The 14,523-nt window shown below is 49.6% G+C and overlaps 1 protein-coding gene across 1 annotated transcript; it reads left to right on the top strand.

The window, feature by feature from the left end:
• Positions 1-10,097: 10,097 nt before the first annotated feature.
• On the top strand, positions 10,098-12,201 carry IL13 (interleukin 13; the record flags this gene model as incomplete). Its single annotated transcript, XM_081134036.1, has 5 exons — positions 10,098-10,113; positions 10,207-10,421; positions 11,383-11,436; positions 11,671-11,775; positions 12,094-12,201. The coding sequence occupies 5 exons, from the start codon at positions 10,098-10,100 to the stop codon at positions 12,199-12,201; spliced, it is 498 nt and encodes a 165-aa protein (XP_080990162.1).
• Between the last annotated feature and the right edge of the window lie 2,322 nt (positions 12,202-14,523).

The following is a 14,523-nucleotide window of genomic DNA, read 5'->3' as shown; positions in this document are numbered from 1 at the left end:
CGGCGTGGCCCAGCTGGAACGACGTACCATGTTAACATCAATCAAAAGAAAGCAGGAGTCGCTATATGAATATTAATATGTTAATTTCAGACAGCATACCGTCTCATCCAACGGCAGAAATGCACATTCTCCTCAGCTTACACAGGAAGTTCAAGACGGACCACCGCCTGGGGCCTTAAAGCCCACCTCACCACAGTCACACAAACAGCAGCCCGACAGTGTCTGCTCCCATACGACAGTGGAACTAAACTAGGAACCAGTGACAGAAAGACAGCAGGAAGATCCCCAAATATGTCGAGATTAAACAAAACACTTTTGAATACTCTGGGTCAAAGAAGAGCTATTTGGGTTAATTAAACAATATTTTGACCTAAATGAAACTGAAAACACAACTTTTCAAAATTTGTGGGATCTGGTGAAAGTAGTGCTTGGAGGGAAATTTATAGCATTGAATATATATTAGAAAACAAGACAGATGTAAAATCAATCATCTAGGAGAGAAACAAGATGGAGGCAAGGTAACAGCTGCGCCCGCCGCCTCCGCAACCACATCAGAATCACAGCTAAAATACAGAACCACCAGCACTCAGAGCCTCCTGAGATCTGGCTGCACAGAAGCCCCGCAACCAGGGAGCTGAAGATGCACCGAGACCAGGAGGAGGGGCGCAGACGCGGGCGGATCGGGGCTGAATAGAAGAGACAGGCCGCGGGCCCAGCCCCGGTGCTGCAGTTGAAACCCGGGAGGGAATCTCGGTGGTGGGGGTTTCCCATAGGAGGGAGGGGTCCCAGCCCCACAGCAGGTCCCCAGCCCAGGGCTCCAGTCTGGGAAGAGACGTCCCCACAACTCCGGGCTGTGAAACCAGCGGGGACTGTCCCTGAGGGTCGCGGAGGCTGCGGGAGCCCCAGCAGCTCCTCTAAAGGGCCCGGCACGGACTCACTCGGACGCGCTCCCTCTGAGCCCAGCGCCGGGCGGCAGCCTGAAAGGACCCGGGACACTCGGGGAGGAACTAACCTGCCTGAAGTCGGGGCTAGAGGTGGAGGGGCGGCTTCCTCCCAGGCAGAAGGGCTGGCAGAGGCCATGGCTCCTGTGGCGAGTCCTCCCCGCACACAGCCGGCAGGCAGGCGCCATATTTGAATCGCCAGCACCTGACTCCCACCTTTGGCCCCGCCCCGTGATTCCCAGAGGCCCCGCCCCTCCCCACCTGCAGCTCATCCAGGCCATTTCCAGGGGCTTTTCTATGCAAGTGGCCTCTCCAGCCTCATGCTCAGGACTTTCCTAAAATCTCTCAAACAAGCAGCATTGTGTCCCATACCGCTTGATAAGTGGCTCCAGGCCTGTAACTAGTGGCAGCCTGTATTGGCTCACAGCTTGGCCTCTCCTGGACACCTCCAAGCCCAGCACAAGTAGCAGCCAACTACGGTTTGCTGTGTAGCTCATGCTGGGTGGCCCTGGGCAAGGCACTGGCACAGGATGACTTTGCACCTCCCGGGAGGCCCCAGAGACAGTGCACCTGGTGGTCAGACTCGACCACGCTGGATGACAACCCTACCACATCCACGAGTGACACTCAAGGGGCACACTTGGTGAACACCAAAGCCCCACTGAAGTTAATCCTGCTCCACAGGGGTGTCTCCAGCACAGCAGCTCTCTGGCTGTAGTTGCAGCTGGTCCTCACAGCTGATTGGTCTTGGGGTCAGTTCCTCCCAGGGATGCCAACAGCAACCAAGGCTCAACTACAACAGGACAGTGCACATAGCCCACACAGGGGAGCACCTAGAAGGCCCAGCTCAGGGGACTGGGGAGGCTGAGGCACTGGGCCCTACAGGACACCTACTACACAAAGCCACTCTACATATTCCAGGAGACATAGCAGCCCTACCTAATACATAGAAACAAACACCTGGAAGCAGCCAAAATGCAGAGGCAAAGAAACATGTCACAAAGGAAAGAACAGAAGAAATCTCTAGAAAAGGAACTAAATGAAATAGAACCAAGCAAGCTAACAGATATGGAGTTCAGAATTTTGTTTATAAGGATGTTTAAGCAGACTATTAGGGAAATAACTGAGAAAATCGATAACATAATAAAGTACCAATTTGAAATGAAGGCTACACGAACTGAAATGAAGAATAATTTACATGGAATCAACAGTAGAGTAGAGGATGCTGAGAATAAAGTCAGCAATTTGGAACATGAGGAAACAAAAAAACACAAAACCAGAAGAGCAAAAAGAAAAAAGAATCCAGAAATATGAAAATAGTACAAGGAGCCTCTGGGACAACTTCAAGAGGCCCAACGTTTGTGTTATTGGGGTGCCAGCAGGGGAAGAAGGACACCAAGAAATTGAAAACCTATTTGAAAAAATGACAGAAAACTTCCCCTACCTGGGGAAAGAAACAGACAAGTCCAGGAAGCACAGAGAGCCCCAAACAAGAGGAACCCAAAGAGGCCCACAGCAAGACACATCATAATTAAAATGCCAAAGGTTAAAGACAAAGAGAGAATCTTAAAAGCAGCAAGAGAAAAGCAATTAGTTACCTGCAAAGGAGCATCCAGAGGACTGTCAGCTGACTTCTCAACAGAAACCTTGCAGGCCAGAAGGGAGTGGCAAGAAATATTCAAAGTGATGAAAAACATGGAACTACAACCAAGATTGCTCTATCCAGCAAAGCTATCATTTAGAATTGAAGGTCAGATAAAGAGCTTCACAGATAAGAAAAAGCTTAGGGAGTTCATTATCACCAGACCAGCACTGCAGGAAATGTTGAAGGGTCTTCTTTAAGAAGAAGCTAATGAACAAAAGAATCTGATGAACTCAATAGATCCAGAGACATTGACGCAGGCAACAGACAGTCATATTTCAGAGAGAAGAGGGAAGGGGCATGGAGGGTGGGAGAAAATTAACCAAAGAAGTTATATACATATATGCATAACCCATGGGCACAGACAATAATGGAGTGAAGGCCTGGGAAGAGGGTGGGAGTGAAGTGGAGGGGGTCAGTGGGGGGGGGGGGAGGAGGAACGGGACACCTGTAATACTCTCAACAATAAAGATAAATTAAAAAATAAAAATAAGTAAAATAAAATCAATCATCTAAGCTTCTACCTTAGGAAACTAGAAAAAAGAGCAAGTTAAATCCAAAATAAGCAGAAGAAAATAAATAAGAAGAATTAGAGTGGCCCTGGCAGGTTTGGCGCAGTGGATGGAGCATTGGCCCAAGGACTGAAGGGTCCCAGGTATGATCTGGCCAAGGGTATGTGCCTCGGTTGCAGACTCAATCCCTGGTCTGGGTGCGTGCAGTAGGGCAACCAATTGATGTGTCTCTTTCACATCGATGTTTCTCTCTTTCTCTCTCTCTCTCTGAAAAGCAATGGAAAAAATATCCTTGGGTGAGGATTTAAAAAAAAAAAAGAATTACAGCAGAAATCAATGAACTTGAAAACAGGTAATCAACAGAAAAAGTCAATGAGGCCCAAAGCTGGTTCTTTGGAAAGATCAATAAAATTGGTAAGCGTCTAACTAAGAACAAAAGAGAGAACACAAATTACTAATAACGTACCTAAAATAAGGGCACCACTGCAGATCCCATGGACATTACAAGGATAATCAAGAAATAGTATAAATACTGCGAATACTGTGAACTATTCTATGCCTAAAAAATTGATAACCTAGTTGAAATGGACAAATTCTTTGAAAGACAATTGGTCAAAACTTGCACAAGAAGAAAAAACCAATCCAAATAGATTTATATCGATTAAATAAATTGAATAATAATTAATAACCTTCTAAAATATAAAGCACCAGGCCCACTCAGATGGTTTACTGGTGAATTCTGCCAAACATTTTAGGGAAGAAATTATATCTTCTCTACAATCTCTATCAGAATATACAAGCAGAGAAAATATTTTCTAATAAATTCCATGAGGCCAACATTATCCTAATATCAAAACAGACAAAAACATTATTAGAAAATAAAAGTACAAATCTATCTCTTATGAACAGAGATGCAAAAATCCTCAACAAAATATTAGCAAATTAAATATGGCAATGTATAAAAAAAATTATACACCATGACTAAATGGGTTTTTTCTTAGATATGCAAGGTTGGTTCAACATTTAAAAATCAATTAATGTAATCCATCACATCACCAGCTAAAGACTAAATATCACATGATAATATAAATTGACAAAACCCATCACCCATTCATGATAAAAACTCACTCAAAAAAAACTAAGGATAGAGAGGACCTTCCTCAACTTGACTAAGAATACCTGCAAAAAACCTACAGCTAACATCACACTTCACAGTTAGAAACTCAAAGCTTTCCCACAAAGATCAGGAGCAAGGTAAGGATATCCCCTCTTACCACTGTTTTTCAACATTGTACTGGAAGTCTTAGCTAATGCAATAAGACAAGAAAAAAAAATAAAAGGTATATAGATTAGGAATGAAGATATAAAATTGTCTGTTCACAGATGACATGGTCATCTAAATAGAAAATCTAAAAGAAGCAATAAAATACTCCTAGAACTAATAAGCTACTATAGCAATGTTACAAAATACAAGGTTAATATACAAAAGTTGATCACTTTCCTATAAACCAGCAATTAACAAGTGGTGAAATGTGCAATTAAAAACACAATACTGTTTACATTAGCACCCCAAAAATGAAATATGTAGTTATCAATCTGACAAAATATGCACAAGATCTGCATGAGGGGAACTACAAAACTCTGATGACAGAAATCAAAGAACTAAGTAAATGGAGAAATAGTCCATTGTTCATGGATAGGAAGACTTAATATTGTCAAGATGTCAGTTCTTCCCAACTTAACCTATAGATTCAATGCAATCCCAATCAAAATTTCAGCAAGTTATTTTATAGATATTGACAAACTGATTCTAAAGTTTATACGGAGAGGCAAAATACTAGCCAGCACAATACTGAAGGAAAACAAAGCTAGAGGACTGACACTATCTGACTTTAAGACCTATAAAGCTATAGTAATCAGGACAGTGTGGTAATGGTAAAAGAACAGACTAATTGATCAGTGGAACAGAATAGAGAGCTCAGAAATAGACCTACATAAATACAGTCAACTGATCTTTGACAGAGGAGCAAAGATAATCTTTTCAACAAATGGTGGTAGAATAACTGGCCATCCACATGCAAAAAAACAAATCTAGACGCAGACTTTACACCCTTCACAAAAGTAACTCAAATGGATCACAGACCTAAGTGTAAAAGTCAAAACTATAAACTCCTATAAGATAACATAGGAGAATAGGTAGATAACTTTGGGTTTAGTGGTGACTTTTTACATGCAACACCAGGTCACAACCTATGAAAGATATAATTGATAAGCCGGACTTAATTTCTGCTCTTCAAAGGACTCAAGAGAATAAAGTCAAGCACAGACTGGGACAAAATACTTGCAAAAGACATATCAGATAAAGGACTGTTATGCAATATATACCAACTCAAATTTTAAAAAGGGTCAAAGACCTTAACAGAAATCACACCAAAAAAAGATATGCAGATGGCAAGTAAGCACATGAAAAGATGCTCCACATCATATTTCATCAGGGAAGTGGTGAGTTATCTATTAGAACAGCCAAAATCCAAAACACTGACAACATTAAATGCTAGTGAGGATGAAGAGCAACAGAAACTCTCATTCATTGCTGGTGGGAATGCACAATGGTATAGCCACTTTGGAAGACAGTTTGACAGATATTTTTTGCAAAACTAAACATACTCTTACCATATGATCCAGCAGTCATACTCCTTGGTGTTTGTGTAAATGAACTGAAAGCTTATGTCCACACAAAGCCTGCACATGGATGTTTATAGCAGCTTTATTCATAATTGTCAATAGTTGGAAGCAACCGAGACATCCTTCAGTAGGTGAATGAGTAAACTGTGGTATGTCCAGACAATGGAATATTACTCAATACTGAAAAAGAAATGAGCTATCAAGCCATGAAAAGACATGGAAGAAACTTAAATGCATATTACTAAATGAAAGAAGCCAATCTGAAAATGTTAAATAGTATATGATTCCAACTATGTGACATTCTGGAAAAGGCAAAATTATGGAGACAGTGAAAAGATCAGTGGTTTGGGGTTCAGAGGGAGGAAGGGATGAATAGGTAGAACACAGAGGATTTTTAGGGCAGTGAAAATACTCTGTGGATACATGTCCTTATACATTTGTCCAAACCCATAGAATGTATACCACCAAGAGTGAACCCTAATGAAAACTATGAACTCTGGATGGTAACGATGTGGCAGTGCAGGTTCATCGATTATAACAATGTACCACTCTGGTGAGGGAGGCTGGAAATGGAGTCTGTGCCTGTGTGGGGACAGGAGGCATATGGGAACTTGGTAATTGTTCCTCAATTTTGCTGTGAATCTAAAACTGCTCTAAAAAATAAAGCCTGCCTGGCTGGCACTGCTCAGCAGTTGAGCATCGACCTAGGATCCAGGAGATCTCAGTTCGATTCCCAGTCAGGGCACATGCAGGGGGTGCAGGCTCGATTCCCATCAGGGGGCGTGCAGGAGGCAGCCCATCAATGACTCTCTCATATTTGATGTTTCTATCTCTCTCCCTCTCCCTTCCTCTCTCTGAAATCAATAAAGACATATGTAATTTAAAAAAAATAATAATAAAGCCTATTTTTTTAATGCATTGGACTTCCCAAAATTTAATAAATGATAACTGAATTTTTTTAAAGACAATTTCTAAGAATTTAATAAGATGTTTCTATTTGAAAGGGCCCACAGTGTGCCTGCCATAGTAAATGAAAACAAAACTACACACAGCACATCCTTGTAAAATCTGGAACATGGGACCTGGGAAAATTGCCTACAAATTTCCAGAGAGAGAGAGAGAGTTAGAAAAGGTCTGGATTCAAAACAGCTTTTGGATTCCTGAACAGCAGTACTGGAGCACAGGAGGCAATAGCACAGGCCTTCAAGTTTTGGAAAGAAAATTATTTCCTGCCTGAAATTCTGTGTTTATTAGAATGTGTCCCCCCAAGAAAGAGGAAGACCTGGGATGCAAAGAATAAGGGAGACATATGAGAGAGAGGCAAAGGGAGCTCCAGGGTAGTGGTGCCAGGCGAGCCAGGGGGACAGCTGTGTGGAAGGGTCAGAGGGCAGCTGTCCATCCCACAGCAGGCCACGGGCTCCGAGGAGGCTTCCTCGGGACGACGAAATTATGAGAAGAACTGATTTGCACAGGTCTCTTCAGAGGAGATTTACGCAGGTGGCCAAGATGTCAAGGTTAAGTCACTGCCATTAACGCAGGCAACCAAGCAAATGGGAAAACAAGACAAATTTTTCCCCCTCAGTTTTTCTATGGAATATTTTTGTGGATTTTTTTTACTGAATTTATAGGGGTGACGACGCTGGTTAACAAAATTATACAGGTGTCACGTGCAAGACAATTTTTAATTCCAGAGGAAATAAGTTTTGAGAGATAATAATAATCAGAATGAACCATGTTTCAGCTGTGAGTATATGAGTATAATTATGCAAATAGTAGGCAAGGCTTCTGACTGACCGAAATTACGATCTGTGTATACTGACTGATAGGAGGCAAGGAGAAAAAGAACAGTTGGAGGGAACGAGAAGTGACTGTTCAGCTGGACCACAGATAATGGCTACACATGAAAATCAATAAATTTGGAAACATGGAGGGGATAAATACCAAGAAAAACTGTCAAAGTGGAGTTTTTTCTGGACAAGAGGCTGGGGGGGGGGGGTGCTGCTTGTCAGCAGCTGAAGGGTCTGAGATTTTACCCTACTTGCAGGCTAACCGGTTAGGTCGCCAGTTTCCTGGGTGCTGGCAGAAGACACAAAACTCTGGGATCAGAGACAAGGAACAATGTGCTGTGCACAGCGGTGGGACCGGAGGGTCCGCCTTCTGACCCTGTTCCCTGAAGCCCGTCCTCAGAGCGGCGCTGCACGCGCGGGGCGCGGCCTGGGCTCAGGGAGCCTGCAGGGCTCAGCTCGGTCAGCACGGCCGGCGGCCCTTTGCTTCCGAGGGAGGCGCTGGCGCTCCCAGGGCCGGTTGCTATACAAACTCCTTCTAAACTTGCATGCACAAGTGACTTCCATAAAAATACAAATCTAGTAAGTTCTATATTTTAAATTATCCAAACAACTCGTCTAACCCCTACTCCTACTGACGAGGCATCTTTTCTTTCCAACAGCAGAAACCCAAAGTTGGAGAAAGTTGGAGAAAGTTGGAAAGGGAAGTTTTCCGAAACCTTGCGGGGCTTGTCCCGGGGCCGCGGCGCAGCTCCCCCGCCTCCAGGGCGGGACAGGAGAGGGGCGAGCGCTCGGCGTCACCCCTCACCCCCAGCCCCCAGGCCCCCGGTCCCCGGGGGGTCCTGGCCAGCTGCCCGCCGCAGGACGCGCGCCACCCGCGGGTCAGGGCGCAGGGGCGCTCGGGGCTCAGCAGCCGCGGGTCCAGCCCGGCGCGCGGACCCACCACGCCCCCCTTGGCCGCCCCTCGCCCCGCCTTTGACCTTCGTGGACCTGCGCCCTCCCCCTCCCCAGGCGCGGCCATGGAGCAGGGCCGGGCTGCACGCAGCGGGGCCTTATCGGGCATCTCCCGTTACATAAGGCCGCGCCCCTATCTCCCAGCATCGCCGCGACCGCGGGGCCAGCGCCCGTCTCCCACGCGCGGTGGCGGTGGCGCCCCTGCCCACCTCTCCCCGCCGGGGTTTCGCTGGTCCTGGGGAGAAGGGCGGCGCTGACTCACCCTGGCGCAGGGCTCGGGGACTTGCACAGCCCGTGGTGGTTCCCCACACCTTCCGCCGTCGGAGACCCCAGGCAAAGATGCCCTTGGCCCTATTCTACCGACGGAGAAACCGAGGCCCACAGAGGGGTCACAGCCCCGAAGCAGCACTCCAGGCACGGGGGTGGCGGGCACAAGGGGCAGGGGCACAAGGGGCAGGGCCAGCTCCCGCAGCCAGGGCCTGCAACTGGGTGGGAAGCTTAGGGTTTGGACAGAAGGGACGGTGGGACAGGGTGACCAGTGGGCGGAGAGGGGGCAAGGCTGGGAGGCTTCAAAGCCAGAGACAGCTCCCGCATCCCTGGAAGGGCCTTTTGAGGAGGTTGGGCCCCGTTATGGGGGTGAGAGGGGGTAGGTGACAGAGAAAACCTGCCCAAGCAGGCAGAGAGGGGGCCTGGAGGGGAAGGCACTGCCTTAGGAGAGCGAGAAAGTGGGGGGGGGGGAGCGCTTGACATCAGTACCCAGTAGGCAAATGCTGCTGTTGTGGGGGTTCCTGGAGGACTTCTAGAGAAATGAGGGAACAGCAGGAGATGGCTACATGCCAGGGTCCCTGCAGAGGGTGGGCTGCTCTTCATTCTGCAGTAGGGAAACTTGAGGCGCCCAGAAGGAATGGGGCAGGCTTCCCACAGAGACTGGTGGGCACTGGGAACAGGTACACTCTGATCTGGGCTAAGGCTGGTCGGCCTCCCACTGGCCTGGCACAGTAAGGGTTGCCCGGCAGGACTCACCCAGACTGAAGGCCTAGGTAGGGTTCCCAGTGTCCAGGTGGCCTGTGCTCCAAGTTATCATCAAAGCAACATGAAAAAGGAAAGGTCTCAGGAGGACCCCTGAATCTGACTGGATCGTTTAGTGGAGACTGGGAATCTGAATTTTTATAACCCTTCCCACAGCGGGGCCAGCGGGGAACCAGGAGGCCCAAAAGAGAATTCACTCTGCTCCTTTTTCCGTTTGTACTTTGTATCCAAAGCAAGCATTCCTTCGCTAATGTAAGAGACCAGTTCACTGAAAAATAAAACCTCCAATTTCCCGTATCTGGTGGACTCAGGTCATACACTGCCAGCCTAGCACATATGGTGACCCAAAGCAGTCTGAGGACAGGAGCTGGGCAGGCCCTCAGCGGTCACGAAGCAAGACTGCTGGCGCTCCAGGTGCATGGCTGATGCCGGGCCCCCCTTAGGCCCTTTCACCTGCCCCTGGAGTAAGCCCATCCAGATCTTTGAAACTGCCCGAGACCCCTCTCAATATTAAGTCCACAAGAAATCAAACACTTTCCTTTATGCGACGATGGATTTTCCACGAAGTAAAATTAAGATGAGTAAAGATGTGGTTTCTAGATAGTGCCTGGCAAAGCAGAGACCAGGGTGTGAAGCGTCATCACTTGGGCCTATAAAAGCTGCCACAAGAGACCAAGGCCACAAGCCACTCAGCTCAGGCCAGCCTACGTGTCTGCTCCTGGCTCCTCTTGCATTAGCTCTGGGCTCCATGGCGCTCTGGTTGACCTTGGTCGTTGTTCTCACCTGCTGCAGCGGTTTCGCCTCCCCAGGCCCGGTGCGCCCCCTCACGGCCCTCAAGGAGCTCATTGAGGAGCTGGACAACATCACCCAGAAGGTGAGTGCCCTCTGGCCAGGGTCCTAGCTCTAACGGTGTGGGGTGGTTGACTCTGGGGAGTGTACTGGTCATGGTCTGGGTCATGACGGCTGGGCCTGGTGCTAAGATGCCTGTGGGTCAGGAAGAAGCCCCAAGGACCAGGGGCCAGGTCACGAGGGAGAGAATGGAGCCAGGCTGGGGATGCAGCAATAGGGATGGACCCAGGAAGGAATCTGGGAGAGCCCCAGGGACCACTTGTTCCCCAGGCCTGGCCCTGCCTGCCCCGGCAAGCTCCCACTCAGCCTTTCCTGAACAGAGGAAAGCGAAGGGCCAGCACCAGCTTAGAACCATCTGGCATTTGCCAACGGGATCTGAACGCAGTAATGGGGCCGCTATTCACAGCGTCTTAGTTGAGCCCATTCTCGTGGAAGTGTTCAGCAGCAGGGGCAGCTTCTCTCCCAGTGGTGACAGCTCACACGTCTGAGCACTGATTGTGAGCCAGGCCTGGTACTGGGTGCTTACATCTCATTCCACCCGTCAACCACCTCAGGAGGCAGGTGTGATGACCCCGTTTAACCTCAGTGAAGTTAATTCTCAAAAGCCAGGTTCAGACCAGTCTTGGCCAACACCAAAGTGCCCATGCTCTGAACTGCGGTGTCCCCAGTTCAGAAGGCAGGTGTCTGTGCACTAGATCCCACTGCCTCCACCCTGTTGGCCTGGCCACCCCTCCCTCACCTGCCCCCGCCGGTCCTTCCCCACAGGCCCCCTCTTGACCAGCCTGGTGGCTTCTGCCCCCTTACCCTGGCCAATGGCGAGTATCACACAAGGCTTGTCCCTTAGTCATTCCGTTTTTCTCTCAAAGGCCCCTAGAGAATGGGTCTCCCTGACTGTGCAGAGAGGAAAATGGGGTTCAGGAGCATTGAGGGGGCCAGGCCTGCCTCAGTGTAACATCAGGGGTGCTCACTGTCTTTTGCTTCCTCAGGCCCCCCTCTGCAACGGCAGCATGGTGTGGAGTGTCAACCTGACAGCTAGCCCGGTAAGGACCCCTTGGACACTGGGACCCCAAGGCCTTGGGCTCATCTCTGAGCCTTGCTCACAGGGCTGGGGGCTCTAAGCAAGTTTAAAGAGCTACTCTCTCCCCTCCCACCACCCGGACCCCACCTCCACCAGACCCCTCAGTACCCCTCCTCCCATAAACTCACTGAAGGTGTCACCCAAGCCACAGGGCTGGGGCGCCACGGGGCCTGACACTGCACCCTCCTCCCTGCAGTACTGCGCAGCCCTGTACTCACTGATGAACATCTCTGACTGCCGTGCCATCCAAAAAACCCAGAGGCTGCTGAACACACTCTGCCAGCAGACGACTTCAGCCGGGGTAAGGCCCTTGCCCCACACCCTTCCCTGCACCACTCCTGCCAGCCCTGGACTTGCCCCAGGAGCTCCAGGGAAACCTGGCTGAGCACCTGAGGCAAGCGCCCACCTGGGGGGCAGGGAGGTCCACTGTGGCAGCAGGGACATGGCCTTTGGGATTTCCAGGACCTGGGCATGAGGGCTCCTGACTCCTACCCACATCTGTAAAATCAAAGTCATGACAGTACCCACCTCATGGGGTCTTCTCTGAGGATGCAACGTTCTGACCCCGGAGCGCCCCTGGCGTCGTCCCACTAACGCGTTGGCCTCTCTGTCACTACAGCAGGTCTCCAGCCAGCCTGTCCGAGACACCAAGGTCGAAGTGATCCACTTTGCCAAAAGCCTCCTCCAGCAGTTAAGGAAAGCTTATCGCCACGGAAAGTTCAACTGAAAGCGTCCAGCATGAACTACCAGCGTCACTGTCAGCAGAGGCTGACCCATTTAAGTTGCAGATTCATTTTCCTTTCGGATGTCAGAAATTTCTCGGGGAGACGGGGTGGAGGGTGAGGGAGGGGGTAAGATTTCCTAGCTTAGACCTCAGCCTGTGCTGCCTGCCTTCAGCCCAGCCCGACCCAGCCTTGCTGCCCAGGGCTCGGGGCTCCACATGGAGGGTCTCCTCCATCTGGGGCTCCAAGCTCAGTGGAGGAAGGTAAAAATTTTGCCCCACATGACATTCCCTTCCTTAGAGCAAACTGTAGCGTTACAGGGGGCGCCACCCTTGCCAAACATATGGTGGGATAGGGGCCTGCTTCACAGAGGGCAAGTGAGGCAGAGAGCAGCTCAGGTGTATTTCTTCTTGGCCTTATTTATTACTGTGTGTTATTTAAACAAGTGTGTCTGTCTGTGCCGGGGATAGGGAGGGACTTCTGTGCCAGAACCTGGAGCCAAGGGCATGGAGACCTGGGCTCCAGCACTAAAGCAGCGGCCCTAGGAGCCCCTGGGAATAAGTACTGTGTGCAAAATTCTCTACCTCACTGGGGTCCTGGGCTGAGGCTCTTGTCTGCCCACCAGCAGTTGGCCCTCAACCAAGGAGTAATTTATTATTTTCCCTTGTATTTAAAGTTAAGTATTAAAATATGTTATTAGAGTTAATATATACAAGAGCAACCTAGAACACTGCATTGGTATGTGTGGATTCAGGGGAGAGGTCATCGAATAAGGTTTTCATTGACTTTGTTAAACTGGAAGCCACAATAAAGATGGTGACGAGATACCTCATGGTGTTTGCCTTTTGTTTCGACCTTTGGGAACACTGGCCTAAGTGTTCCTAAGACTCTGTGAGGCAATTCTGGAGACAAGCGTATTGGAGGAGGGGCCCAGGATGGAGTGGAGAGGGAGCAGGGGACAAGACCTGGGATGGAAAAAAGTGAGCAAGCTCCTGGGGGAGGGAGGCCCTAGCCTGGGGGAAGTTCCCCCACCTACCCCCCGCAGAGAGCGGGGAAGCTGGGCCAGGATGTCAGAGTTCAAGGAGGGCGTCTGAAGCAGACAGAGACCTCAGAAGTCATCTCATGATCATAGCTCTTGATGAGTGGCCAGCCTGCACCTAGTACTTCCACACACCCTCCTGCATCTCCCTCACAACCTCTCTGAGGCTCAGAGAAGGAAGCTGGCTTGCTCAAGGTTACATGAGGCGTAAAGACAGGATTTGAACCCAAAACTCACTCCAACTCCTCTTAACAACACTTAACAACCCTGCCTCCCTCTTTCCAACTGTCATCTGGCCCAAATGCTTAACCTTTATAATATTTTCATCAACCTGCTTGGGCACCTCTTTTGATGAGGAGCTCACTACCTACTATCAAGGGACAGTCCATTCAATTTCCAAACACTTCTCATCATTAGAGTGCACACTTACCACCTCTGTGAATGAAGATGCACCAATTGGCTTGTGGCTCCTGGACTGTGAAGCGACTGAGGTAGAGAGCCAGGGTCACGGGGCCCTGGTCAGATGGCTCATCTGAGCAGGTCTTTCTGCTTCTCCCTGGCCTAGGCCAACACCTGGAGTGCCAGAAGCAGCAGGCCTCAGCAAGCCACAGCTGATGGTCATGCCCATCTTCAGTGGTTTCCACTGAGAATCTTTGGGAGGTGCCAAGAGCCTAGGGCTTCCCAGAGGACGGCATGCCATTCCAGTGGGTTGTGGGTCATTGGAAAGCAGTCTTGAACTCTGAGTGGCAGGCAGGTATCTTCCCTGGGGAGCCCAGAGCCCCGTGGAAACATCTGCAGTAATGCTCAGAAGTCAGTGGAGGCCACTCAGGAGCAGCGAGGGCTTCTGCATGCAGCAGAGGCCAGTTAGGGCAAGTCCAGGGGCAGATGACCACCCAGACTGCAGTGGGGTGGCCCCTCATCTGCTCTCAGACAGAGGTTAGGGAAGAACACACAACTGATGGAGCAGGATGCTAGGGGTGCTTGGCCCAGAGAGGGAAGACCTGGGGAGGGGCATAGGAGCTGAGCATCCCACGGGCTGTCCAGAGCAGGGGCTGGTCTGGTCCCTATGGTCCCAAGGGGTCCCAGAACCTGTTCGGTCCCACTACACTTTCTGAGGACTGCCTGTGGCCTGCACTGTACCAGCTTTCTGGGCAGGTGATAACCAAGACACCACATGCACACAAGGCTGAGCCCCAGCAAGGTGTCTTTAGACAATGGAGGGTCTGAGGAAGGGTGCTCTACCCCGTGGGTGGGGAGGTTCCAAAGTTGGGGATGCGGATAGGAGGCA

Source organism: Miniopterus schreibersii (assembly GCF_964146895.1).
Source record: "Miniopterus schreibersii genome assembly, chromosome: 4".
NCBI lineage: Eukaryota > Metazoa > Chordata > Mammalia > Chiroptera > Miniopteridae > Miniopterus > Miniopterus schreibersii.
The sequence above is the reverse complement of the archived record's forward strand: the minus strand, read 5'-3'. Positions and strand labels throughout refer to the sequence as shown.